Here is a 27,645-nt window from a genome sequence, read left to right as displayed (position 1 = left end):
ATTAGCTACCTGCTTGGGTGGAACAATCCATATTTGATTCCAGCTCTGAATCATATAAGTAAAGTTCGTTTTGGCCACATTTTGTGGTGCGCCAAAGCCTAACAGTGCCCACAAATCCGTTATAGATTGAATAGGGCTCCTTACGTTGGTGGGGGAGGGATCAGCATAGCTGCGTCTCATTGGATTTTGATTGAAAAGACAGGGAATCGCATTTGTGAACAAGGATGATGAATATAAAGAGATAAATCTACCCCAAAACCCCCAAACCCCAAGACAGGTGGAGGAGGGTCTTGCTCTTTAGAACGACTCGGCCCCAAGTGGAAAGACAGGCCTAGATTTGCCAATAAGTCCATACAAAATATTGCATTTGCGTGAGGTGCTGCTTTCGATTTGCAATCTTTCACCAAGGAAGTTCTTCAAGTACCATTTCATCATGGAACTGCATTTCTTTGGATCACTCCTCCAACCCTTTCTCTTAGAACCCCGAAATTCAACTATCAAAGCTTATTCGTAACACCTATATATATAGATTGCTATAACGTGTCCCTTTTCTTCTTTGCAACTCGGATGAGCCCTCCCTGCACAAACCCTCGTTATTTTTTCTGTGAGTTATTATAAGTCTTCAAACAAGACAAAACGCAATCCATATGTATTTGTTTTATTTAATCAGTTTATCTATCACAAAAATTAATGGGCCTTCCTGATGATTTTCGAGATTGAGAAGAACGTACCAATGCAATTTCAGAAATCAAAAAGTGCATCCATAGCCACCAATCTAGAAACTAGCCATTCCAATGTTTTGACCTTGCGTTCCTATCTCATATTCACTCTATAATAAATTCTTTCCTTTACAATATTTTCAATGCCGCGATGCTTTTGCATGAATCATGCATGCGTATGGGTAGTTGATGACCCCTACGCTCCTATGATCGTAGCTGAATATATAAAAATAACTTACTACATATTTTTACTTGAAAATTGGCTTTTTACCATTTTTCCCATTATAATTCTCTTAATTATTGTCACCTTGTCGTTGACTTATCCAAATTTTGCACTACTCGATTGCATGATTCATGTTTTCTTAAGCTTCTTGTCCAGGAATTCGTTGTCAGTTAATCAAAAACAAAAAGGGTTCAAAAGCGTGCACGTGCTTTGATAAAGGCAAGAAATTGTGTTGGATTTGTTTCAGCTAATAAAAAAAAAAGGTCAAAAGCAAGGAAACCGTGGAATTGCCAGACAAGTCAACCGATGACCTGGTCAAGCCACGACAACTAAAATTGCCTGAGCCGATTTCAAGTCAACTCAGCTAGGTTTGGGTCACACCAGCTATGCGAGTTTTAACCTATACTCAACGTTCCCCGAATCTTCTTGTCAACCAAAATATGTAAAACAAAAGCAAAAACAGTAATGTCACAATGAATATTATTGGTAAAAAAAAAGTATATCTTAAGATAAATTACAAATAAATAAATACGCTATAAATAGATGTAGATTCCCTTAAAGATTCACTAGAAACTGCATTACGTATCGATGCTGTACTTTCCCAACTCCGTGCATGGTCTGTATGCCTGCAAATGAACATCAGGAAAAGTCCAAATCTCTGGAGGTCATTAACTAATTTCCTCTGAATCTTTGTCGGAATCTGACCATTTAGGTTGCTGGGTTTCTCCCGCTTCTATGCTGGTTTTTTGTCAAACATTGAATCACTTATCCATTAAGATTATCTGAATAAGATTGCCCTGTTAAATTTGGTACAGGCTTTGGATAAAACTTTTATGGTTCTTCCAATGTTTGTGATTTCTATAGAGTTTCAGCGAGTATTAAGCTCAAGCGGGGAACAGTAATCTGTGCACACAGGACGTCGAAACCTGATAAATATATAAGCTTTGGACATATCTATTCTCTCCTCAGACCCCTATTACTTCAATTATCAGCATAGTAGTTACCTGCCATGAGAGATTCCTGTGTGTTTGTGTATTTCATATGATGAATTGGAACATAAATCTAACGTTTGATAAAGCAAATTCAGAGTTTTGATTTGGTAACTTTCTTCCCGGCATGACATGCTTTATTTTCTCTTTACTAGATATAGAATGGCAAGCCGGTGGCCAGGTACATCATTAGGGGAAAGACAGAAAATAATCCCCTTTGAGTAAGCAACATGCTGAATGTTTATCCTTACCTGACGATCACTTGCAGCTCCAGTTAGTCAAAAGGTCATGGTCACTGCCTGCTTCATCCAGCTCACATTCAGTTGCACAGAAAATATATAACTATTTATTACATAATAAGCCGATGACAAGTAGCTCTCAACTGACTGGTGGTGCAAGGCAGACTGGTTCCGGAGCCACCTCAGCTAAAGAGTGCCCATTGCCAACGCTTTGGAGTTTATCATCAAATCCCCATAAATTGGCAGATTTGATATCATCCTGGATCATTTGCTTGGAGAATTCTTCATGGTTGTACTGCAATACAGCCCTTCCTCCAAACTCAGTTGGCAGATTTTCCTCATCAAAATATGATCTCATGAGCTCCACGCTGTCTTTATTCTTGGGGTACACAAACTTCACCTTTTGGAAGGTTTTAGCATCCAGAAAATACTTAACAATCTGCAGAAATGAAAGCAATGCAAGTTGGTTAATTTCTGTTAATAGATCAAATCAGCATTAGCAGTAACTTATAATGCTAATGCTAATGCAATACACTAACGTGATGTCATTTAGCTTTGCAAACCTCATTCTTCACATTGTTTAAACCATTCTTAAACACAACAACTCATAGTAGAAGTCAAGAGACATTCAGCGCACTCAGTTAAGAATCAGAATGTGGTTACGACCGGGTAGAATTCAAACCTTCCAGAATGCTTCAAAAATTCTTGGAGGATTGTAGAGAAACGCTATAGCTAGCCTCTCAGGGTAGTGGTTTTGTAATACATTAATAGTGTCACGAGCAGACTTGATGGGCACGCTAGTGCTCAATGTCCATCCAGTGAAGTCTATCAACCATGCCATCTGTTCTTGACCCTCTGGAAGGTTTAGGATAGCATTCTCTATCAGATACACCAAATGGCGGAACTGATTGTCCAATGATGTGGTGTTCTACAACATTTTTTACCATGTTAGTTTCCAAAATTTACAATAATTCAAAGATTTAGTTTTGAATTACTTAAACCAATTACCTGCTTTCCTGGTCGTAATATAAGAACAGTCCTACCATGTCGGTCATGAAAATTTGCTCTGTATACTTTTCCGGTCTCACCTTCTACTGCGACTTCATGCTGACAACAAAACGATTGATGTGGTTAGGTAAAAATTAATCTCAATAACTTATAGAGGAGCTATTTATTATAATTATATCCCTTAGCCACCGTCATTAACCCTATTTTATGAACATTAAAAGGAAGAAAAATATGAAACACAACTTAGTAACTCACCCAACGTATTTCCTCAGGCTTATAAATTGATCTCCATTTGATTGTCTCTTCCAGCATTTTCTTTGATTTGTCAACATTCCAGTTTCGTGCTTCCATGTATCTCCTCAAGCAGGCATCAGTGCAATAGTTCAAACAGCGCCCAGATAGTGGTGGCAGTGAAGCTCTAAGCTCCTTGACCTGCTTTTATTTTTATGTAAAAGCAAATATTAACCAAAAAGTGATCACAATCTAGAGACAGACTAAAACAAATTTTAACAGATACTATTAGTAGGTAGATCACATATTTACTGGTGCAAGATTTCTCAACATAAGGAGCAGCAAAAGGAGATCTCAGTAGACAACAGAAAGGTTTTGCCATAGTTAAATATAAGTTCACTAACTTCTCAGACTTTATTACCTTGGATTCATGCTGCAATGAATCATTCTCTTGGACGTGATTAGAATTGCTCCATCTACTAAACATTGTGATTAATCCTAGCAACTTAGTGCAACCTGCATAACATTGCATAGGACTTGAGACTTATTCTTCAGAATTAATCAACTAAAAAGTAAACATTGATGTGAGAATCAAGAAACAAGCCCCTGTACACCTTAATCAGACAATTAGAGTCTATGAGGAAACACAACAAACAAGCAGACATGAAATCAAGTCCAATAAAGCACCAAAAAATCACACAAAATAGGAATTAAATCAAGAACAACAACGTAATATACAATATAAAACCACAATCAAATTAAATAAAAAACTTACCAAAGGCAACAATCTTCAGGTCAAGCCGCTAGCAGAGCTGAATCATAAAAATCAGCAGTGAATTACGGGCGCAGCTATGGCATGCATAGAATTGAGATTACACTGCTTAGATGGCTGATAGTAGAACTAGATAGATGTTATAAACAAGGGCAAAAAAATATTAAAAAAAACAGATACTACAGGGTAACATGCCTTGGGAACAGAGATGAGTCCTCTGGGACATAAGCCTGAATCAGACCTGAGAAGGGCCACCTCTTTTCATATCATTCCATCATATTAGTATTATATTCTCAAAGTCATTGCCAATTTTCCACCACTAACCCGGCAAATCCATCAACTAGGCTATACTTATGGGCTATGGGGTCAATTCCTCAACAGTTACATTGACATAAAAAGTAGTAACCGTTAAAGTTGGTCACACATTTTACAAGTTAAATCAACGGAAGGGGCATGATTCAACCACTGCTAAAGTTTCCAACTATGGACGAGAAGAAAGTATACAGAGAAACAGCAGATCTCATACAAAGGGTTATTTAGAACAGAGCTTTATGATTTCGTTATTACTCATGAAATACTAACAGTCGTATAATACTTAAATTAATTGGAAAAAAAGTAACAGATGCTTTATTCTACTACACATTAATGATGGAGGAAAAAAGATAATGCCTTTCACACCAGCCTATTAAGTAAAAGGAAACACTTGGGCGGTCCTGTCCCTCACTACATAGTACCACTAGTTTGACCAAATCCTAGTGCTTGTTCCATTTACATAGTAATAATAGTTTCATTTTCTTGAAATTTCTCCTGCTTTTATATAATTTTTTGTTAAAAAAATATATAGAATTTAACTAGGATAACCCAGAAAAGCTTCTGCATTCTTAAAAATCACTACAACTAAATTGTCCAATATTCAGTAAAATCCCTGCTGCAGCTGTTTCTGTGCTAGAAAACAAATCAAACGAGAAAGAGAAAAAACAATAGAGAAAGAAACACACTAGCCACTCAAATTTCCACATATCAATATGAAAAGGTAAATAAAATGAAAGAAGAGTCGGTATAAAGAAAAGTAATAAAACAAGGGTAGTCAAAGAATTGGAAAAAGAAAAGAAAAGAAAAAACTAAGTTGCAGAGATGTTTCCCGGGCTTTAACTTCTTAACAAAAACATACCTCCTTCAGTCCTGCCTGTGAAGAAACAGAGCAAAAAGTCTCCTCTGCTTACCTCCCTCCCTCTAGAGAGAACAACAAAAAATGAAAAAAGAAAGAGCAAAAGAAAAGGGTTGATCACGAAAGTGCCATGGAATTCTACCACACAACCAGCTAGGCCAAAGAAAGACTGGAAGCGAAAGGAAAAGAGTTATAAATGACCCGATCTTGATTGGTTGCCTTTTAGATTATAGTGAGTAGGTGCCTTTGGTGGTTAGCTCCAGATATTTTGTGAAAGTTTTGCGGGAGTCGTACGGTTTTTTGTGGTTTGCTCGGTCTTTATGGCTTAGTTTTATCGGACAAAAGCTAAAGCCACATGCTGTTGACGTTTGTGAGGAAATGCAGACCTAATTTTGATACTCGATGGCACAGAAATCTTTCATTTTAGATCCAAGACACTGTAGCTTTTAACAGAGGCAGGACAGGGAAAAAGGCCAAAGAAGAAAAAAAAGGGTGGAGTAAGTAAATCCTTTTGTGTACTTTTTTGCTTCTTTCCTTTTTCTTTACACGTGAATTCAATAGTAAAATCTTGAAGGATTTGCTCTCTTCCTTCAATGGAATGAACAGGGGACAGATGGGGACACTAAATCCGTACCTGCCTTTTTAAGGTCAGGCCATGTGTTTTGTGTGAGAAGTAGTAATTTTTAGGGAATAACACCAGAAAAAAATCATTTTAGTTATATAATATAAAATTAACATTGGGTTCACAACATTTCTAAGTAGTTACGTTAGTAAAATTATGTAGCGTTTTGGCATACTTTTACTATAAAAAAAAAAGAATAAAACTTGGTCAACAAAAAGAAAGTCGACAATTAGAGAGAAACAACGTCAACCATTATAGTGGACAAAATGGAGAAAAGAAACAGAAAAACCAAGAGTGAACAGGAAATGACAACAGAAAATGGTGTTTTAGGATTTAAAAATGGATTGTCGGCCGCCAGACTGATGGCATCCAGAAGAAAGTTAAGTGCTGAAAACTGCTCCTAGGCAAAGTCCCCAGAAACATGTGGCATGCTGCAAATCTTCAAGTAGACTGATAGTGCATGCCTGACTTTTCCAATTGATTTTCCATGCCATTCTAGAAGTACCTCCTTGTCACCAAAATTCTCAATTGTCGTTTTGCAATTATTAATTTCTACCAGAATTTCAGATTTATAAGTGTTAAGTATTTCAGATTAATTTAACCTTAAGTTAAGATTTAAATGCACATTTTGTAATTGTTTCCAAGTCTATATATCAAATTTTACATGACCACAAAAAGAAGAGGTCGAGATTTTATCGTAAATAAATAAACTTACTTGTGTCGGTCAAATGATGGAGAAAGCGGGGCCCGGAAAAGGCATTCCACGCCAGGGCTTTAGAACAAGGTGGACACGTCGAAAGAGGAATTTAAAAACAAGGCGGAAAAGCCAAGAAACACCTACCACGAAGAAAAATGAAAATATTACACAAGCAAAATCCCAAAAGTTGAAAGAAAAACGATTTGATGCTGTGGGTAAGGGTATCAAATTCCACTGGAAGGAATCACAAGGCGTGTGAGTAAGAGCTTATGCTTCCCTGGAGATACGGCCCTGCAAGGAACAGTCTAGTCCTGGAGCTTAATTCCATTCTTTGGCTACTGGCAATCCCATGCACGTTGCGAAGAATGATGCGTCCAGCACTACATAAAAGCGAATGTAACGAAAGCATCGAGAAAAAGATACAGGAGAAGAGAAGGATGGGGAGAGAGCGTATTTTTTCTACCTTGCCCCTTTTTGTTCGTCTCTGTAATCAGAGCTCTATATACTGGACTGTTGGATAAAGCTGATTCTACTTCCAAAACTCACTTTCACTACCCTTACATTTCACTGTTATACATCTTCCATTTGTTGCCATTCTTTCAATAATAGACGTAGACAGTTTTTTAAAAAAAATAATCAATATTATAACGTAAATTCTAATAAAAAATGTTAAAAATAAAAATTTTTCATAGAAATTTGTATAGTGTTAATTATAGATAAAAGCAATCATTAACAGATATAAAATTTATATCATGTCATATTTACCATTTGCGGTCATTGAAATGGTAGGCTAGCACTGTCGCCGATCTGGCAGCCAAAGGCCACATCCGATGACAGCTTTTGACTCCATCTCTTCCTCTCCTCTCTTCATCCCTACTGCCTCTCCCTATTCTTCCCAAACGTCTGCCTCCCTTACTTTTTCCAGCGTCGCCACCGGTTTTGTCGTCCCCCTCCGCCGCCATACTCTCCCTCCACCCCATCTCGTTTCGTTCCAACTCACTCTCTCTCTCTCTCTCTCTCTCTCTCAAAATTTTAAAACAAAAAAATAAATCAAAACAAATTTGAAAGGTTAGAAATTTGTATCCAACTTGCTCGAATATATTACCACGGGGCATCACATTTCCTGATCATTGATAAATAACAGGCTCAGCAGCAGCGCAACAAAGAGTTAAAAATCCTTCAATAACTTTCAAGATTTAGAACTACCATGGATCCAGGTGGACTCGAACCACCACCCTCCCAAACCTGAACGTTTGAGCGCTCTACCAATTTTGAGCTTTTGGATCCACATCAGGGACGGTTCTAATTCCATCAATCTTATTACCTTTCTTTCTCAACCACTCCACTCCCCGTTTTGTTTAATACTACTTATAAGCCTAAGAATACTTGCCTTCACAAACCACCACCAGAGATTTGCTGCCCTTCATCCCTTTTTTTTAAAGCAAAAATGAATATCTTTTTAACTTTTTTAACTCTGTAAACCAGTTCAATATTGCCAGGTGTCAACTTTACCAAATTAAATTAGGATTTCAATTCATAATTAACGGAACCCAGAACAAACAGTACGAGCCTACCTGTAAAATTTCCACAATGACATAATTTAATCTTTCCTTATTACTCCATGTTCACTCTTATCGCCACTTCATCTTAACCAACGAAAATACCAATGCGTTCAAGAAAAATGCCTTTGCATAATGACTATTGAAAACTGAAAAGCTAGTATCATAAAATACCTGAAAGAAAGAACAAATGAAGCAGGGAATTATAGGATAAAAATTAGAAGCAAAAAAATGGCCGGAACACGAAATAGAGAATTACCAACCTAACAAATCTAAGAACATCACTCATCGTACAGAAGCTAAAAAACTAACAAAAAAATGGCTATACCTCTCAATTAAAAGAAACTTAATCCAAGCATGCAGAAGATTTGGAGATCATCAAAAACTTATCATAGTTCTCAGTGACTCGTTTAAAAGAAACAGAATCAAAGCATCAAATAATAGAGAGAAGGTATGGAGAGCTATTGGAATGAACTCTGGTAATATCATTGGAGTGACACAAGGCCAGAAAGAGTTTCGTTCTGCAGGAATCCTGAAATAAATTTTCTTCTGCAATTTCATGCTAAAATCCCTGCCAAGATTAGGCAAAATGTAGCATTTTAACTGAAACGCAAGTGTAAACAGACTTTTATATCCCCAATCAAGTTCGCAAAGTTGTAAAGCAAAATAAAAACTATTCACAGAAACTTTTTCAAATATTCATTCAGATTTAAAGGTTCAATGCTTCTATATGCATGCAAACTCAATAATGAAAACGCCATTGCCATAATGAAAGTATCGGATAAAGATTTCTTCGCCTACTTTTTGACAGCTCTAGCAATTATCTGTAACAGAAAACAGCTACATTTGCTAAAAAAAAACCGCAAAGTGAACACCTGCCAAAATGATTGAAGGAGTAAATGTTACCGCATACGGTGCTTAATGTGACTGACTAAAGCTCTCCAGGGAGTAAATTCCAAAAGAGTTAAAACATAGACCTGCAAATCCAACAAGTTAATAGGCAAGCCATCAAAGAGAAAACACTACAACTGATGTACATGCAGTAAAGATCCAAAAAACAGCTTACCTTCCACAATGGATTAGAAAGCATGAGACTCCAAAAACATCTATAAATATAAGGTGCTCGACCATGAAGCCAAGTTGCTATCAGTAAGATCTTGACATCAGCCTCAAATAGAAAGGATACCATAACTTTTGATCAATGAAAAGGCATCTCATTTGGTGAATTTAAACATAATCATGCCAAGCAATGCTACAACAAAAAAGAACTCAACCCTCCATACATTTTACAAGAGACCAATCACCACTTCTCTTGAAGCAAATTACAGCAAACTCTGGACAGCAAGCTAATATCAAATCAAAGGACAGCAACCACAGGCTCAATAGCATCAACATAAACTTCAATCCCATAATTCTAGGGGATGTTATTGAGCTTTTATTGCCAATCATATAAATGACAGCATGTGAAATGTATGACAAAATTTTACACTGAGGGCAAGATTAATATGTGCTCAGTATAAATTAGATTAAACTCAATTCTTTCATGGAGTATAAAATGGCATTAAATAAATGGTATATCATATCAGAACCAGGCACAGGGAATTAGACACAATGTTATTATAACAGAACTAACATAAAAGTGAGGAATTGAACCTTTTAGGTTGAAATTGCAATTAAGGAATACACCTTACTAGTTGCAATCACAATCATCGAAGACCATTCGTTCTCCAGATTAGAATTCTGCTTCAGTCGATCAAATGGGCTTGCTTTATTATCTTATTTGCTTTGATTGGGAGTAGCATCGCACGATTGGCATAAATCACAAATAAGCAATCAAAGATGCAGGAGAAAATTAAGAAAAAAAAAAAACAAAAGAGACAAGACACAGGGGGAGAGCCGGGGGGAAAAATAACTAAATAAAAATATTATCTCCCGTGCCATCTCCCCCCTAAAAAAACCAAGAAAATTAAAATTTTATTAGGGTTTTTGACCTGCCATGCAAGCGCACCTGTCAGGGCAAAGGTCGGATAACACAAAACAATCACTCGGTTTCTTTTCCCTCACGATTTGTTCACCTATCTCTTCTCAGCACACAATTTTTCCTCACCCTCGATTCTTTCAACTCATAACAATGGCTAACTCATCAGTCTACAATCCGGAGGTCCATATATCAGGACAATGACTAGCTCATCAGTCTACAATAAGGAGATCGATAAAATAGAACAGAAGCTAAATCAACAAATAAATCAAACGCTAACAAAAAATACAGCAAACTCTTGTAGATTGTTCTTGCTCCGAAAATACTAGCGCATTCACCGCCATAATCTTCGTTCAGATACAAAGCATCAAACAGATTGCTGCATGCAACAGTTTATAAAATTCGATCGATAAATCAGTCCTTTAATTTCCAAATCTTAAAACCGATCTGAACGATGTTTCCGAATCTAAAAACGCCGGAGGAACCAGAACATAGTCAACAAAGATAACGATTCAATCTTAATACCGCTACAGAGATCCAAAGATTCATTTCAGAGTTCGATAACATGATATATTAGCCTTTTCAGAGAGGAAACAACTCGAACTTAGCTAAATCAGGACAAGCAACCTTCAAAAGAAAGAGCGAAATTCTAGCTTAGTTAATCTATCAACCGAACAAACGAGCTAGCAATTCTTATAGAAAATCAGCCGACTTACCTCAGTTGATCGCTGAAAAGAAATCGATTCATATAATCGTCAGATGGAGGGAAAAATGACGAGGAAAAAGGACGGAAAGAAATCACGGATTTGATCCAAACAGGTAAGGCCATGACAAAAGACGAAGATCCTCAACGGCTTGAAGATTTGGAATGAATTGCCAGAGGCGACAACGGGAGAAGGGGATCTGGAAAACGTGGCGCCACAAGTGTTATAAATAGAGGTGCGAGATATTTCTGGAACGGAATTAGGCTTACAAACGGCTTCGCTTGTTTTGTGGTTGATGAGATCAACGGTTGGATTTGTGCGATACTTTTTCCCGGGGTCTGAGGAATAGCTCATGATACTAACGGCTCTGGATAGCGGAGAAGGTTCTCGAGGCGAGGCCTTGATGGCGACTTTGCACTGCCACGTGCCTTTAGTCAACGTTATATCATTTGGGCTAATAGGCCAAAATAGGCCCAAACCTGGGTTATAGATACCATTAGGCCTGCAAGGGACTAAGCCCAATGACGGGTATGGGTTGCTCCTATTTGATTGGACTGAACTCTATTAGGTTAACACATAAATACCATAAGCGACTCAACCAAAATAAATACGTTATCAAATTATCTAATCTATCATTATATATCACAAATTTCATATCGATTTTTATAAATAAATGTCTTACTTCACCTAACAAATATATTTTTTATTAAAAATATAAATCCATAACAAGTGATATCAAAACTTTCATAAGAGATACTATAATCGAAACACATCCAAATCAAAACAAAATCGAGATAGACTTGAACCAAGTTAAGTAGCCCCAAGAAAAATACTAAGATTGAAATAGACCTGAATCAAGATAAAAATCAAGATAGATCCAAAGCAAGGTGAGTAATCTCCATGAGAGATACTATAACTGAGATAAAGTCAAACTAAAGTGAATTTCTCTCTTCTAATCAATGCAGTAACGATGTCATTGATTTGACATAAATAAAAAAAAAAAGATGAATTCTAAATTTATAAATAAAAATCTTCTTTTACATAATAAGTTTATTTTTTAAATAAAAAATATAAATTCATAATCAAATGACTAGTTTTGGACTATCCATAATTTAAACAAGATAATTATTTTCCGTTTTATCTAAAAGTATTAGAAACAATTAAGTCCAAAGGTTGAGTGATAGAAATTCCACAATTTAAACCAAGGTACCTTCGAATTGAATTGATTGGTACACTCCCTGATCCAATAAGGAATTCTCCTAAAATTCCATATGAAGCTATTTCTTATGGTAGACCACAAAATAACATAGAATACCCTTCGGCTGTCCTAAATATCTTTTCTAAAATCAAATGGGTGGCACATACTTGTCCAGTAGTCAGCAGTAGTTAGCTCAAGAAAAAGACCTAAAAATAGAAAAATAAGGTACTTCCACGACACATCATAAATTTAATGTGTTTGTTTAGAAACCCAATCACAATTCATTTGTTTTTTTGCAGCCTTGGAACGAACTTTGTTTAACTAAAATGGAGTTTTAGTCTTGCAAATTTGCAATCCCCCCGTTTTGTTTCATCACTAAGATTGATTACTTGACACCTCTTCCCCACCCAATTCTTGCTTCTTTGGTTAATGGTGGGGTCAGTTTAAAGCTCCCAAAAGACCGCTTCCCCACTAATTCTCACTTATCAGATCCCCCTTTCAAAGGCCTGCCATTCCTATCTAACCTTAATTTTGTTCTCTTATTTGCAACTAAAAAATATCAATCAAATGGACTGCTTCACAACTTTGTAATTTTGGAGTTCAAGGAAACAATGAAGATAGGGAAAGAATGGAAAGATGGGGACCTAGCTTTTCCTTTTAGAATTCTAAGTTACTCCACCAGTTCAGTGTCTGAAAGCTGGGATATGTTCCCATAATTGACATGTGCCAATGGGCAATGCTCCTATAGACCACAGTTTGAATCGTCATGAATACATAGATGAAAGGAAAATGCAAAGGTTTTTCAGGTGGCTGGAGGGAATCAAGAGGGAGTGAGAGAAAATAGAAGGGAAAGATGCTGGTAAAGAAGGCTTGGGATGGAAGCCCTTCCATTGAAACTTCTGCCATTGCTTGGATTAGAATCAAAGTCAGGACACTCGTGATGTTACAGAGACCCTCTAGAGAGAGAAAGAAAGCTAACGTTCACGTCAACCAATCTAAGATAAATTTTCAAACTCCATTTTATTGCTACGAGACTAGACTTCCCAACTTACCCAACTCTGAAAGAACCCTCCCAACTAGAAAAAGAAACAAAAACATTCATGTTCCCACCTCTTATCTGTGAAAAAGTAATGGACAAAACACAATGCAAAGAAATTCTATCTTTATTCTGGCTTAAAGAGAGTTGAAGATACCTTGCTCGAATTGAGAGTGTAACATGGCCAAGAGATCAGATTTTGCACAGAAGCTGTTAGATGACCTCCGGTTGCGGAAGGAGCGGATGGCTGCATCTCAGAACTCAAAGGGTACAAATCCAATGGTTGCAGGTGAGCATTTCCTGAACTCTCTGCAATAAACACGCATGGTGGAGCATGCATCAAAGAATTCCAGTGTCCATCTTTATCAGTTAAAACCCTGTAATAAACCATTTTTGTGGATCATGTTTCTTATTGAATGACTTCGAGACATTAGAAAAGCAGGAGGCATCACTTACTAATGCACATTTCGAAGCTAATTTAATGCTAATGAACTCACACAAATACACAAATCATGCACATGCATTCAACTGTTGAAGTGTGTCATTCTAGCACCAACGACTAGCCTTTCTTCTTTCCTTCTGGAGGTACTCTTTTCCCCTGCTTTTATCTAAGAACAAGTTAAAGAACAAAGAAATTAAGTTTGAAAGCGAATAGCAATTCAATTCACTTACCTGACAAAAACCAGCCACGTGATTAAGCAATTATCCTTCTCTCTTGTAGACGTTGATAGAGGAAGCTCAAAGAGTGTAAAATCTGTTGAACTTTTCTTTTAAGGGCAATCTGGATTTGTCTGGTATAGGTTATACAGCATTGCTTCTTCACTCTGCTACCCTCTTCCAGACTAATCATCTCCAGCTATTTTTTGGAAACATGGCACGTAAAAGTCAAACGTAAAAGATGAGAGAACTGTTTACTTCGTATAAGAACAGAAAGGAAAGAATTTCGAGATGACTTTATGTTTAATTGAATTAAACGGGGTAGGGGGGGTAAGACATAGACAGGTGATATCTGAAGGCAAAACACAGATTTTCTTTTAAATATGGTTACTCCAGGAGAACTTTCATCAGTTTGGTGATGTTTAAGTAATTAAACCTGTATAAGGCTAGACTCTTGATAACAGAGCTTTAGCTAGCTAGCAAAGTCCCCATCAACAAGCAACTCAAATGCATAATATTCTCTGTTCCTTTTATTGCATATTTTGGCAGATGCATATGCTTACTCCAAGAGAAGTTATAAATCATCCAGGGAACCGAAACCACTCAAAACTGTAAGTTTCCAAAGCTCCAGTGGAAGTAATCAGTTCATACAACAGATTAATCAGATATCATGATTTCATCTAGCTAAAATGTTTGGTTTCCTGCAGACTGGTTTTAGAGCTGGAAGTGCACAAAACAGGTCTAGTGGGGGCAGTAAATTAGTAACCACTGGGCAGGTATCAAATCAGATTGTTCCTTTTGGGAGTGGCCAGAAGTCACAACAAATAGGAGGTCTGTCAATGGCCCTTGCTTTTGCACTTGAAAATGGAGGAAAACTAAGCAGAACAGATTCTTCAGGCAATAGCTCAGTGTTCAGTTTTCTGCATAACATTGGTAGGAGACAGATGGATTATGGGAAGATGGAAAGAAGAAACAGTGTAGTAAGTAGGCATCAACCTTCAAGTAGCCAACTCCCTACTCTCTCTCATCTCCATATCGAAGAAATATCAAGGGGTGCACAAAAGTTAAATCAGATCCTCCGAGCCTGCTCTAACGGCCTTAACTTCGACAGATATTCAATAGAAATTGGGCGGGAACTATTGAAAGGAGCAATGGATTTGGAGGAGTCTCTAAGGATGCTTGTAAACATGCAGGAAGCTTCAGAGTACTTAACAACGCCACAGAGAAAAAGTCGGATAACATTGCTAGAGGAGGAGGAGGAGGATGAGAACACTGTCAGAATAGCTGATCAGAAGCAATTGGATAGGCCGACGTTTTCTTTTGACAGACCATCAAGGAACTATAATGACATTCAAGAAGTTGCAAGAACTGATCTCAAGCTGAGGCTGGCAGCTCTTACTTACTCTCCAGAGGTTACTAATTCCAAGCATGAGAAGAAAGTTCTAGCTGTCTCAAATTCACATTCTCACAAGCGATCTGTTAGCTATGGTCCAGACATTAAAAATCTCACTGCATTCTCAGAACAGAATCACTCAAGTTCATTGCCGTCCAAACAAGAAAAGTCGAGAATTCCAAATGTAATTGCGAAACTGATGGGGCTCAATGAACTGCCAGGAAATGTAGATTCAAGGGTTACCTCACAGAAGGAGTCTGGAAAGCAAAAGGTAGAAGGGGTGATCACGAAGAAACCTGCACGGGAAACTACCAAAAAGGCTGGACAAAGGACAAATGATACTGCAAACCCCGTTCTCCCACCAGTAAAACAGAAGGTAATACTAGCCAGCAAGATTCCATTGATTCAGGATACAGTTACATCACCAGCAGGAAAAACTTTGACAACTAGAAATGGTGGCACAAGGGTTGCTGTCCACGACAAACTGCCACCTCGAAAGGACTTGGAAGACATGAAATCAGTGACAAGTTCGAGAAAGGCCAACATCACGATAGACAAACAACAAAGTGATCATGCCCAATTGAACTATAACTACGGAAGTAGAAAAGAAAATCAAGAAAAGGACAGAAAACAGGATAATATAAAGCACAGGGAACACAGGAGTGCTGAGCGAAGTGAATCCAAAGAACCAGTTTTCAAGGATGAGATGCAACAGATGATACCATATATGCATAAAAGATCAGAATCTGCACTTACACTGAAAGAAACAACAGAGTTCAGTGAAAGCATGCATCATATGGAAAACAGATATTCTAACAAGCTTCTCCTAGGCAATCAACAAAAGCTGCAAAATAATCATGGATTTCAACACGTACACATGCTCCAAAAATCTGAGCTTCAAGAGAAAAAGCGTCGAACAGAAGAGAAGGAACAACATAGTTCTAAACAGAAATTGCAGGGGAAGAAACAAAAGGGAAATGAACCAGTATCTGGTAATTTCTCCAAACCAATGTCTGGTGCAACGAATTTGCAAAACAAGCAGCCACAAATGAGCCACGCAGCAACTACTAGGACAGGCTCCACCGAATATACTGATGCAACACAATTCAATGGATTCCCAGATGGTAGGCACCAAGAAAATCCTGCCAGAGATAGAAGTTCAATAAACTTAAACTTCAAAATTAAAGATTCAATAAACAGAAAATCCAGTCAGCATTACTCTCGAGGAGATATAGAATCTGAATCAGCAAAAGCTCGTATCCTGTTTGCTGTGGATGAGAAACCACCTCAAGTTCAAACGACAATGAAGGCAAAGAGTGCCAAAGGGCACAAACTTGAGGTTCCTCGGAAGGTCGATGAAGTAATGACCAAAAAAGGTGGAAGTGTTACTAACTTGCCGAGGATGCTGAAGCATCAGAGTTCCATTTTGCAAGAGGGGAAACAGACAAGGCAGGAGAAACTTGCTATCTCAAGAGAAGCAGATCAAATGAAAGCCAGCAGGTTCGAAGAAGTGGAAACAGAGATCACTAGATCCAAAAGGTCAGTAGCAAGCCTACAACCATCAAGTGTGGCACAAGAGCTACAGAAAGCAGCTCAGAAAAATTCAATTTTGTGCAGTCCTGTAGAAGATGATAGCCAAAGCCTAAATGAATCACAAGCTTTAGCTCCAAAAGATAGGGTAAGATCACAATTACTGCAATTATTAAGCAATTATTTCAGACAAATGAAGCCACTTTCATTCTGTTTGGAGCGCATATAACTCTTTTGATCTTATGCAGTGTCAAAATACAGTGCCAATGGCTACAAATGAACAGCAAGATCAAGAACCTGATCTTGGTAGAGCCAAAGAACACACAGTTAGGAACAATGCAACTGATCTTCTACGACGTAAGTACAATTTTGCATTTTCAACTGCTTTTCTCACATTTTCCCATTACAACTCATGAAATGCTTTTTCATTTAACAAATGGTTCTATAAAGATGAGCTTACACCAACTTCTACAAATTTTAAATAGGTGTTAATGCACACACAACAACACAAGCACATATAAAAAAAAATGCATAAGATGTCCACCTCTACCATATGGAGACTGAACCATAAAAAGTTGGCTGCATGTGTATTACACCGCCCTCTTAAGGAAACCTTAATTTTCTTCTGATCTTTTCTAACAATTAAGGCCATAGGAATAGCAGCAATCCGATTTTTTCCTTTTATGTTTTTAGTAGGCTTGGTGATTTGGGAAGGGGAAGAATGAAGAAACTTATCTTCCAAAGTTCATTGTTTTTTAGGAACTCAAGAAGAGAGCACAGAAATCTCTTACACCCCACAATCACAAACCCAAAGAACTTATACATCAGAGATGCCAGAGCCACTGACAGAGAGTGAAAATCAGCTGAAGCAGATACTTATGAAAAGTCAATTATTCATGAACACAGCAGAGGCGCTTTTCAAACTCAACATTCCCATCAGCATTCTTCATGCAAACGGCCTCGACTATCACAATCAAGAGAGCAAGCTCGTTTTAGACTGTGGCTACGAAGTAATGAAAAGGAAAGGCAGAAGGCAGGAACTAAGCGTTCATCCATTCCTGAAGGTATCCATCACTTCAAAAAAAGCAAAATCCTTGGATGAATTGGTCAAGCAAATGTGTAAAGACTTTGATAAGTTGAAGTTATATGGAAGGGATGGGAGAGAAGATTCTCCCTTCGAAGACTACCTACCGAAGATGCTTGAGGCCGATGTCTACAGCAAGGAACCAGATGTGAATTGTATGTGGGATTTGGGTTGGAACTGCGTGATGTTTGCATTCCTTGAGAAAGATGATGTTATAAGGGATGTGGAAAAGTATGTGCTTAATGGACTCCTAGATGAGATTACCAGAGATCTTTTCAAAGGCATAAGTGCTTCAGTTAAGTAGGAAAAAACCAAAAAAAAAAAAAACTATGAAACTATTTAAGCAGAGTTGGTATTATGTTACTGTTTGTATCAGTGAGCAAACTTTCCCATAGCCTTTTTTCCCCCTGTAACTACCCAAAACTGTGATTCTTACTTGCATTTCTTGCAAGTTTTCAAATATTTGCATATAATGAATGATCAATTCAGCTCTCTCTCTCTCTCTCTCTCTCTCTCTCTCTCTCTCGAAATTGTAGTTTTATCATAAAAAGAGAACATATAAAGAGCAAAATCAAAGAAAAAAGGTGTATGAACCAAAAATGGTGAAGCTTACCTGATCTTGATCTAGTACTGTCAAGGAAGAAACGCAAGATCAAATCCGACATCTGCTCCAAAACTTCAAAAATTTTAACGTAAATTTTCGAAGAATCAGCAGAGCACCGAAGTCCTTCGTCAATGAATGTTTCGACTAGGAATTGCGAGAAGCCGAGAATTGATTAATGCTTCGGTTGTTTGCTGAAAGAATATCAACAGGTAGGGACGAAAATGAAAAAAAAAATCGATACCAATTAATTTCAGTTCCAATTTTGGAACCAAATCACTTGGGGAAAATGGAGGTAAATTCAAACTTTTTCCTTTTTTTTTATTTTTTTGTATTCTCAGCGCGGCAAAAACAGGATTGTTACACTTTCGCTCGAGGCCTGTCCTCAAAGCTGAATGAAACCCGATCCACATGGTTGTAAATTGGGCCTGTAATTTCAACCGTAACATAAAGTCCAATATGAAAAATTTCTTTTAATCTGTTTAAAAAATAAAAAAACATAATATTTAAAAAATATTAATTATTCAAACAATTTTAAATAATTTTTTTATTTTTATTACGTTTTAATCAAATCTTTATTTTTTTATTTTAAACTAAATAAATTCTTATAACTAATAATTAACTATTTTTTATTAATCAAAATATCATTTATTATTTTATATTACATAATGTTAACGTGACATGCTAACATGTCATAATAAATAATGGTGTAATATGTTGATATAGTCATGTGAAATGCTCACTTTCTATGTTAGTGGTGCATAAGCAACATGTGAGTGTAAAAATAACAAACAATATTTTAATTAATAGTAATTAGTTAATTATTAATTATAAATATTTATTTTTTTAAATAAAAAAATAAAAAAATTTAATTTTTTTTAAATAATTTTAAAATTTTTTCTAACATTATAAAATATAAAATGGTTCTAAAAATCCCACTTATATACTTTCAATAATTTTTCTTTAATAGAAAATTTTTATATTCAAATTTATTAAGGATTATGGTCACGAATTAGAGTACTATTCAACAATCCATTAGTAGTCAAACGATTTAAATTCAAATAGTCTCAATTGTTAGAGAAAGCAAGACATTGACATTGACAAGACAGAAGCTTTGCTGAACAGTATAGAGTTTTTGACCCAAACGTGTGCTTTTTTAAAGGCAAAAAAATAAAGGGGTGTATGATGACAATGGGATTTAGACCTCCACAAGGTATTTTATGTGGTAGAGAGCCTCAAATCAATAATTGCATGGATAAATCTCGAATATTATTAAGACCGAATCATTATGAGTAAATAAACTCTTAATATATCGTTCAATAATAATCTCTTAACCTCAATAGAAATATTACAAGTTAAAAATCTTTCATTTATAGTAAAAACAATACTCGTCATATGATCGATTATATTATTATTTTTTACAATAAATATGCATACGTTCACCTCCTAGTGTTGGTGAAGTAAATCTTTAACGGCTTTGATTAAATTCGAGTTTGCACACAAATGAGTTGGAAGTGAAGTAACAGCCCATACCACGACTTATTATCAACTTGGAACAGAATCTTTCTGAATCCTAAGTCCCAAGCAAGCCTTAAGGTCATGATAAATTTTTCATAACTCAACTCGATAGGTTGAGCATTTGCCCAGTTTCATCGTATAACTATTTTTTCAATTCCCTTTTGCATCTCAAATAACCTCTCCGTGATTGCTTTTTCAAAAAATCTCTGAAATGCGCCATTAAAATTAATTGCAACCCATCAAATCAGTAATGATTTCCAAGCAACGAGAATTTATTCTTTTCTTGTATTTAGCTCACTAATGGAATCTGGTACAAAAAAGGCAACATTGATCAATAGCATCATATTCCAAATTCTATTCAACCGACCCTCAATTTGCATCACTTTGCCTTCAAATGTGAACAAGTTGCGTAACCATACTTCAATATTTTTTTTGAATGGTCAAATTGCATAAATTATGATCTCCTGCATTTATCATTATGTCAAATATATATATATAAAAAAATCAAATACATGCATAGTTATAATTCTGGAAACAAGTGTCACAGTTGAAAAGATCAGCATATTGGGATTTGGTGGATTAATATATCGTACATACAGAAAACTCTTTAATAGGTATATGTATTTTATTATTAAGAAGACTAATACCTGCTCAAATAATTTGGTGGATTGGGAGGGGCAAGTAGAAAGCTTAATTTTGAGGGTTTAAAAGCTTATACTTTTCTATTAGTTATTTTCAAAGATTGCTTGTGCACCAATTATTCCACCTTCTTAAAGTTGGTTCACCTTTGTGCTTTTTCCTCCATGGACTATCAATATTGTACAATATTTATATGAGAAGCTCTTCTTTTCCAGTGCGCGCTTTGATTGAATGTGCTTTTCTTTCTCAGTTATGTTCAAAGCTCCTTTTTTTTTTGTGTGTGGGAAATGTCTTCTACCTAGAAAAGGGGTTGTTGTTTCTTAATGGAGAAGGAAAAAACTATGCAGTCTCCCTCAAAGACAGGACTGTGTTTCCAGGGCTTTAAGCATAGCTGAAAGGCTCAAAATGAAACACCATATCACTTCAGATTTTGGATAATGATTGACACTTTTTGCCTTCTGAATGTTCAGAGGACATTAAAAGAACATAATGGGCTTTAAAGAATCCAATCTGAGCTGGAATCAGCCTTTTAGGTATACCTCAGAAACTGTTGGATTAGCTACGGCCTGTGTCTGCGTCTACATATCGTGACGCCGGCTTGGACCTGTCCAGGACCACGTATCGTGACCGAGTTCAGACAAATTTTACTACAATAAGAATCCATAATGGGGCATAACGGTCAGAACGGAGGGCATTTGTGTCAAAATAACTCAACGTAAAATTTGTCAGGAACAAAGCAACTTTCGGTTCGTGTCGTGATGACACGAATCGTTTGCATGTAGAAAATTACACGTGGCCCCTTTAAACACGTGAAACTAAGTTCTACAGAAAGATTTCTTTTACGGTTCTACCCTTCGTCCCTTCCCTTGGTTTTGTTTATTTATTCACTCCAATACCTCAAAGACCATCAGCTTTGTAACGTGCAAAACAGATACCATCTCTCTTCAGTTATGGCCGTGCTTCGTTGTACTTTAACTTTGCTTCTTCTGACCCTGGTACTGGGAGTAAACAAAGCAAGTAAGCTTCTGAATTCCTTTCTTCCTCAGTTTAATCTAAGCTTCTGGGTTTGTCCGGTTTTGCAGAATCTTCTTTTCCCTTTTATTATTTTTCTAGATTTGGAAGATAATCTTGTCGTTTTTGCTTAAAGATGTAGTACTTTTGGTTTTCTCTTGTTAATGCAGAAGCCGAGTTTTCACTAAGTTTCTTTCTCTCTGGCTCTCTCTGATTTTTTATAGCACCTTTCTTTGAACATCAAACATGGAAAAGTTAAGACTATTTCTTTGTTCGCTCCTTAACCAGAGACCTGAATTGAACTTTTAAGTACGTTTTCTTTTATATTTTGTTGATTTTTGATAATCTTAAGGTTAAATGACTTATATTTCATATGTGAGATATTCACTTTCTCTCTTGCATATTAGAGAAAATACTCAAAATAGTGGCACTAGTTCATTTTACACGCAACGGTCTCCAATCTCTAAGAAATTTGTATTCCTGCAGTAAATAAGAGGGAAAAAAATAATTCATGTTTGGCTATTGAGAAAATCGAGGGAGAACAGAGAAGTCTAATTTACGTCTGTCTTTGCAGAATCCCAATCATTTATTGGAGTAAATTATGGGCAAGTGGCCGACAACCTACCGTCACCGGCAGCCACTGCAAAGCTTCTCCAGTCCACTTCAATCCAAAAGGTCCGGTTATACGGGTCTGACCCAGCAATCATCAAGGCGTTAGCCAACACCGGAATTGGCATCGTCATCGGCACCGCAAACGGCGACATCCCCGCCTTAGCCTCAGACCCAAATTTTGCCAAAAATTGGGTGAACGCCAACATAGTCGCATATTACCCATCCAGCAAAATCATACTTATAAACGTTGGCAACGAGGTTATTATGTCTGGAGATAATAATTTGATATCTCAGTTGTTGCCGGCCATGCAAAATGTTAAGAATGCCCTCGATGCGGCGTCGTTGGGTGATAAAGTCAAGGTCTCGACGGTGCATTCAATGGCTTTGTTGAAACAGTCTGAGCCGCCATCTTCTGGGTGCTTCGACCCGAGTTTCGGAGACGTGTTGAAGGGACTCTTGGCGTTTAACAATGCTAACGGTTCGCCTTTTGCGATTAATCCGTACCCTTATTTTGCGTACCGGAGCGATCCAAGGCCTGAAACGCTGGCGTTCTGCTTGTTTCAACCGAATTCCGGGCGTGTCGATGCCAACACGAAAATCAAGTACATGAACATGTTCGATGCTCAGGTTGAGTTGCATGTTACATGAACTGGCTACGACAACTTCTATATCTGCCAGTTAAAAACATTGTTTTGTTTAATTCATGAGTTGACTGCTTTGACAGGTGGATGCTGTTCGTTCTGCATTGAACGCCATGGGGTTTAAGAATGTTGAGATTGTGGTGGCTGAGACAGGGTGGCCTTACAAAGGGGACAGCGACGAAGTAGGGCCAAGCATTGAGAACGCAAAGGCTTACAATGGAAACTTGATTGCACACCTTCGATCAATGGTGGGAACTCCATTGATGCCAGGGAATTCGGTTGACACATATCTCTTTGCTCTGTACGATGAGGACTTGAAACCTGGACCAACTTCAGAGAGATCCTTCGGGATTTTCAAGTCTGATCTTACCATGATTTATGACATTGGCCTCTCCCAGAGTAGCCAGGTGAGAAAATGCAACTAATCATTGGTCAACAACTATCATCTTCTTACTGTTTAGAACTGGCATTGAATCTTGTTAAACTTTTCTTTTAAGACTCCGGTGGAGACTCCGGCAATGCCAAAGACACCGGTGACACCGTCCTCACAGCCAAAGAAAGCAGCTTGGTGTGTGCCAAGGGCTGGTGTTTCAGATGCCGAATTGCAGGCGAGTTTGGATTACGCTTGTGGACATGGAATAGATTGTAGTCCGATTCAACCAGGAGGGGCTTGTTTTGAACCAAATACAATCGCATCACATGCTGCATATGCCATGAATCTCTTCTATCAAACTGCTGGTCGGAATCCATGGAATTGTGATTTCTCACAAACAGCCATGCTTTCTTCCAACAACCCAAGTAATTTCAAGTTTCTTAAATCAGTAGAACCTTGCTTTACGGTACAATTCATTCGTCTTATTTTATTAATTTGTCTAATCCTTTTGCTTTTACACTTTACAGGCTATAATGGTTGCACTTACCCTGGTGGGAGTACCTGAGAAAAAAAAAAAAGGAATAATCGGACAGATAAATAAAGGCAATTGGGCAACTTTTGCTGTTCTTATTCTCATTTAGTGGGCAAGGCATCATCAGCTTTCACGAGTAGTAGGTGGAGATTGGCAGCACAGCATGTGCAAATATATATGCACAAGTTCTTCTATTTTGCTCCTTTTCTTATGTAAGGGCAGAATTATGCTTGTTTTCCTATTTGTTTGGAAATCTATGAGGCTATGTCTCGATGTATATGTTTATTTAGAGACTCTTGAAGATTTGCTGTAAAATATGTACTTATGAGTTTAGTGCAGAAGGGAATCTAATTGGAGGTGTGTGTTCTTTATTCTCAATATCATATTCATGGATAGGAGTGGTTAAAATTACGTGGCAGGCCTTTAACTGAACAATATTGTTCCTTAAGCTTCAACGACGTCGTTCAATGAAATAAAACATTGTAACAACAGGGCAAGCTGAGTCAAACCTGCGAGTTCGGTTCCATTATTTTCAGTTAATACATTTCCTGGTAATCCTAACAAACTTGATCCCATGGTTCGTTATACTCGCTTGAGGGAAGAGGGAGAGAGCAAGAAACAGAGACAGAGAAGAAGAGAGAGACACACTGGGAAGAGAAGGGCCGAAAAGGAAGAGAATGGGAACGAGAGAGAGGGAGCGAGATCGAGAGTTGCTGATCCCCGTAGCAACAATCTCTGAAAATGGAGGCTCCAAATCCTCCGTCCCTATTGTTTCTCCTACCGTCACCTCTTCCCATGGCCGCGAGGTGCCTAATTTCTTTTCCTTCTTCATTCATTTCCTTCCTCGTTCTTGCGTTTTCTTAATCTGGAGATTGGTCAAAAACACATGCATGCATTGTCAAAACCATGCAACGATGCAAAGATGATGATTTGTCATACATATGTTTAGTTCTATTAATTAGATCCACTTATAGAAATGCTACTAGACGAAAAAGGGTAAACATAAACCAAAAGTATAGACAACATAGTCCTCTTGTCATCATTCATGGCTATGAATAATATCAGACAGAAAACTGTTATAGCTTCTTGTTTGTGACTGGCGTTTTCTTTTGCATTCTGGCATAGGCATTTCTAAAAGTAATCCGCAGCTGGGCGTCGAAAAAGTTTATGACAGGATGGTAAGTCCTTTCTATCTTGAACGATGATGCATTGCAACTTATTTGATGTGTCTTCATGGGCATTTTAAACTTATTCTTGTTAATTTTTTAGTGCATTTTGTTCATATTTATGATTTCATTGGCCTGAAAAGGATATATACATAAGTGATTGAGATTCTTCGGAAATGTGGTATTACTTGCAGTGTCATACTTCTTCCACTGGCCATTACATTCTATGTTACTTGGGGTTTCATTCATTTCGTTGACGGTTTCTTCTCCCCTGTCTATGATCATCTAGGCATCAATATTTTTGGTAAGCAGAATATTACCTGCCTTTTCTTGGATCCTCTTTTAGCTTTGATTAATTTGTTGGGTTGAGTTCTTCAGCTTAGAAAGCCTTGTTATATATAGCTCTTACGAAACTGGATGCCATTTTTTTATCTGAACACCCATGAGAATGCATGGCTATACTTTTAACTAATCTAACCTTGTCAGCTTTTACTATTGGCCCTGTTGTTTTTGTTTTTGCTGCTGAAATGATTTGGCCAACATGCAGGTCTAGGATTTGCTACCTCCATCACTTTCATCTTTTTAGTAGGCGTTTTCATGTCATCATGGTGGGGGGCTTCAGTCCTTACTCTTGGTGAATGGTTCATCAAGAAGATGCCTCTTGTGAGCTATATTTATGCCGCCTCAAAACAAATAAGTGCTGCAATATCACCAGGTAAGTCTTTTCCAGATATCTAGCTAGTAGCTACAGCTTCCAGGTTTGTTACCTCAAAGCCACAATAAACCACTTTTGCAGATCAGAATTCTAATGCTTTCAAAGAAGTAGCGATCATAAGGCACCCGCGTATTGGGCAGTTTATGTTTGGATTTATTACTTCCACAGTTGTTCTTCAGAAGGGTATAGGTGAAGAAGAACTCTGCTGTGTTTATGTGCCCACAAACCATCTCTATCTGGGTGATATATTTCTCATTAGTTCAAGGGACATTTTGAGGCCTAATTTGTCAGTTCGCGAAGGAATTGGTATGAAACTCAAACTCAAAATTAAGACTGAAACATCCTCTATAATTTATATATTTGTGTTGATTTAAAATTTTTGTTCCTCCCTTTTGGTGCAGAAATTGTGATCTCTGGGGGTATGTCTGTGCCTAAAATATTGACCACAGTGGATGCACCAGGCATTCCTGCAGCAAGAGTTGTCAATTTTGAAGCAGCAGTATGAAAATGGATTAACAATAATTGGAGTTCATTTCTGTTTCCTATCATATATATATATATGTTGGGCCAAGCATATTCTCAATCATTCAAGAAATCAATCTCTTTGAGAATGAATGAAGGGAACAGTTATGGTCTCTGGCAGGCATTGGAGTCAGCAGAGACTACATAGTTCCACCACTCTTGATATTAACATGAGGAAAAGATATCCCTTTACTTAGAAATATATATACATCGGTGCAATGGATGGTAGTTCGCAGTGTTTTGTTCATAGTAGAGTTTCTTTCCTTCCTCTGTAGCAGTAAAAATGATTTTTTTTTTCTTTTTGCCTTAAAAGATACACTATTGCATGTAATAATAAATAAATTATAGAAAGAAAGTCTTCATTAGTAGTAATTTAAAACCCTCACTGAGGGCATATCAATTCAAGAAACAGACTACAACTAGGAGAAGAAAAGAGTCCATACTCCGGGGATAAAGTTAAGATTGAATCAGTACATTTTATTAATGATATAGGACTTGCTAATTGTAATATTCGAAAGAAATGGTCATCTTTAATCCCAATTATCAGTGTTGGTTTGAGACAGAATGAGATGGATGCCGTCATGCAGAGATCCTTTCCAGGTCTTGAGAGGCATCTTGACGAGGATTATTATTGCTTTTCTATGTCTACTTGAGGAAATAATGAGCTTAACTACAAGAATGGAACTTAGAATTTGATAGCAGAAGTTTAACAGTTCATAGAAAGAAAGTTCTAAGTTCTTGCCAGGTTGGAATCTGGTCAATTCAAACTCAAGCATCCCATAACAGTATGATTTCATCAGTAAGACACGAAATTTATGAACATGATGATTGACATTTTAGAAAGTGTTCAGTCCTGGAACACATGAATCAGCTATGGAAACTTGCCAGTACATATGCACTAGAGCTGAAATGTCTAACTATAAACAATGTTAACCGTGCTTAGTGGTGGAGAACAATCAGGCAGCCAAGCTAGCCACAGTGTACCCAGAAGTTGCCTGTTTATTCAGGTCAGGTGTCTATCTTAACGTACGACCACTCCTATTTCCGTTGTCGTCCAGTGGCTAGGATGTCTGGTTTTCACCAAGGAGACCCGGATTCTATCCCCGGCAACGGAGCTCAGGTTTTTCCCCTCATGTTTCAGTTTCAAATTCATCAAGAATGGAACTTCTACCTTTATTTGGAAAATGTAAGAAGCCAACCTCCGTTTAATAGTTAAGATTACAATTTCTGCTTTTTTGCTAGTTGCTTTTGAAATCAAAATTGTCGTACTTGCTTGTCGTGATCCTTGAGACGGTACCAGCGAAACTTCTCTCTAATTCAGGTTGAAATTTCGTGTGCCGAAACCAAGCAATTCCCTAAAAACAATTGATTTTTAATGCTGATAACGAGACAATCAAATTCCGTTGTCGTCCAGTGGCTAGGATGTCTGGCTTTCACCCAGGAGACCCGGGTTCGATCCCCGGCAACGGAACCATCCTTTTGCCCTCTTTTGCACTTCTTTATTTTCG

The 27,645-nt window shown here is 37.3% G+C and overlaps 4 protein-coding genes and 1 non-coding gene across 13 annotated transcripts; 4 read left to right on the top strand and 1 right to left on the bottom strand.

The window, feature by feature from the left end:
* Positions 1 to 2,031: 2,031 nt before the first annotated feature.
* On the bottom strand, positions 2,032 to 5,738 carry LOC18591374 (Sec14p-like phosphatidylinositol transfer family protein). 9 transcript variants are annotated; one of them, XM_088809074.1, is made up of 8 exons: positions 5,353 to 5,738; positions 4,377 to 4,436; positions 4,185 to 4,298; positions 3,831 to 3,925; positions 3,434 to 3,613; positions 3,179 to 3,277; positions 2,853 to 3,098; positions 2,032 to 2,609 (listed from the first exon to the last, which is right to left on the bottom strand). In XM_088809074.1, the coding sequence occupies exons 4-8, from the start codon at positions 3,894 to 3,896 to the stop codon at positions 2,310 to 2,312; spliced, it is 891 nt and encodes a 296-aa protein (XP_088665200.1). In that variant the 5' UTR covers positions 3,897 to 3,925; positions 4,185 to 4,298; positions 4,377 to 4,436; positions 5,353 to 5,738; the 3' UTR covers positions 2,032 to 2,309. The 9 variants fall into 9 exon arrangements, with proteins under 9 accessions (XP_088665200.1, XP_088665199.1, XP_017981341.1 ...); XM_088809073.1 differs by having other exon boundaries at positions 4,185 to 4,258; XM_018125852.2 differs by having other exon boundaries at positions 4,185 to 4,221.
* Positions 5,739 to 13,133: 7,395 nt separating this feature from the next.
* Positions 13,134 to 18,301, top strand: LOC18591371 (uncharacterized). Its single transcript, XM_007017455.3, has 5 exons — positions 13,134 to 13,432; positions 14,350 to 14,411; positions 14,508 to 16,871; positions 16,972 to 17,080; positions 17,483 to 18,301. Exons 1-5 carry the CDS (start codon positions 13,324 to 13,326, stop codon positions 18,109 to 18,111), a joined length of 3,273 nt encoding a protein of 1,090 aa, XP_007017517.2. The 5' UTR covers positions 13,134 to 13,323; the 3' UTR covers positions 18,112 to 18,301.
* Positions 18,302 to 21,434: 3,133 nt separating this feature from the next.
* Positions 21,435 to 24,112, top strand: LOC18591370 (Glycosyl hydrolase family 17 protein). Its single transcript, XM_007017452.3, has 5 exons — positions 21,435 to 21,582; positions 22,151 to 22,815; positions 22,913 to 23,236; positions 23,327 to 23,627; positions 23,730 to 24,112. Exons 1-5 carry the CDS (start codon positions 21,516 to 21,518, stop codon positions 23,765 to 23,767), a joined length of 1,395 nt encoding a protein of 464 aa, XP_007017514.2. The 5' UTR covers positions 21,435 to 21,515; the 3' UTR covers positions 23,768 to 24,112.
* Positions 24,113 to 24,221: 109 nt separating this feature from the next.
* LOC18591369 (protein LIKE COV 1-like) lies at positions 24,222 to 26,405 on the top strand. Its single transcript, XM_007017451.3, has 6 exons — positions 24,222 to 24,540; positions 24,860 to 24,912; positions 25,095 to 25,204; positions 25,448 to 25,615; positions 25,697 to 25,921; positions 26,017 to 26,405. Exons 1-6 carry the CDS (start codon positions 24,412 to 24,414, stop codon positions 26,118 to 26,120), a joined length of 789 nt encoding a protein of 262 aa, XP_007017513.1. The 5' UTR covers positions 24,222 to 24,411; the 3' UTR covers positions 26,121 to 26,405.
* Positions 26,406 to 27,536: 1,131 nt separating this feature from the next.
* Positions 27,537 to 27,608, top strand: TRNAE-UUC (transfer RNA glutamic acid (anticodon UUC)). The gene has a single exon. It is a non-coding gene; the product is annotated as a tRNA-Glu (tRNA).
* Positions 27,609 to 27,645: the final 37 nt, after the last annotated feature.

The sequence above is a fragment of the Theobroma cacao genome, chromosome 8, assembly GCF_053813885.1.
Source record: "Theobroma cacao isolate CCN51 chromosome 8, ASM5381388v1, whole genome shotgun sequence".
NCBI lineage: Eukaryota > Viridiplantae > Streptophyta > Magnoliopsida > Malvales > Malvaceae > Theobroma > Theobroma cacao.
Note: the sequence above shows the minus strand (reverse complement) of the source record. Positions and strands in the feature narration are given on the sequence as shown.

Excerpts from the sequence above, each read along its gene's own strand:
- LOC18591371 (XM_007017455.3), top strand. The coding sequence starts at position 13,324 with ATGGCCAAGAGATCAGATTTTGCACAGAAGCTGTTAGATGACCTCCGG. Across the intron at positions 14,412-14,507 it reads AACCGAAACCACTCAAAACT|ACTGGTTTTAGAGCTGGAAG; the intron begins GTAAGTTTCCAA and ends GGTTTCCTGCAG. Across the intron at positions 17,081-17,482 it reads TGCAACTGATCTTCTACGAC|GAACTCAAGAAGAGAGCACA; the intron begins GTAAGTACAATT and ends ATTGTTTTTTAG.
- LOC18591370 (XM_007017452.3), top strand. The coding sequence starts at position 21,516 with ATGGCCGTGCTTCGTTGTACTTTAACTTTGCTTCTTCTGACCCTGGTA. Across the intron at positions 21,583-22,150 it reads ACTGGGAGTAAACAAAGCAA|AATCCCAATCATTTATTGGA; the intron begins GTAAGCTTCTGA and ends CTGTCTTTGCAG. Across the intron at positions 22,816-22,912 it reads TGAACATGTTCGATGCTCAG|GTGGATGCTGTTCGTTCTGC; the intron begins GTTGAGTTGCAT and ends CTGCTTTGACAG.
- LOC18591374 (XM_088809072.1), bottom strand. The coding sequence starts at position 3,941 with ATGCAATGTTATGCAGGTTGCACTAAGTTGCTAGGATTAATCACAATG. Across the intron at positions 3,278-3,433 it reads AGCCTGAGGAAATACGTTGG|CATGAAGTCGCAGTAGAAGG; the intron begins GTGAGTTACTAA and ends TTTTGTTGTCAG. Across the intron at positions 2,610-2,852 it reads TTTTTGAAGCATTCTGGAAG|ATTGTTAAGTATTTTCTGGA; the intron begins GTTTGAATTCTA and ends TCATTTCTGCAG.
- LOC18591369 (XM_007017451.3), top strand. The coding sequence starts at position 24,412 with ATGGGAACGAGAGAGAGGGAGCGAGATCGAGAGTTGCTGATCCCCGTA. Across the intron at positions 25,205-25,447 it reads TCTAGGCATCAATATTTTTG|GTCTAGGATTTGCTACCTCC; the intron begins GTAAGCAGAATA and ends GCCAACATGCAG. Across the intron at positions 25,616-25,696 it reads AAGTGCTGCAATATCACCAG|ATCAGAATTCTAATGCTTTC; the intron begins GTAAGTCTTTTC and ends CCACTTTTGCAG.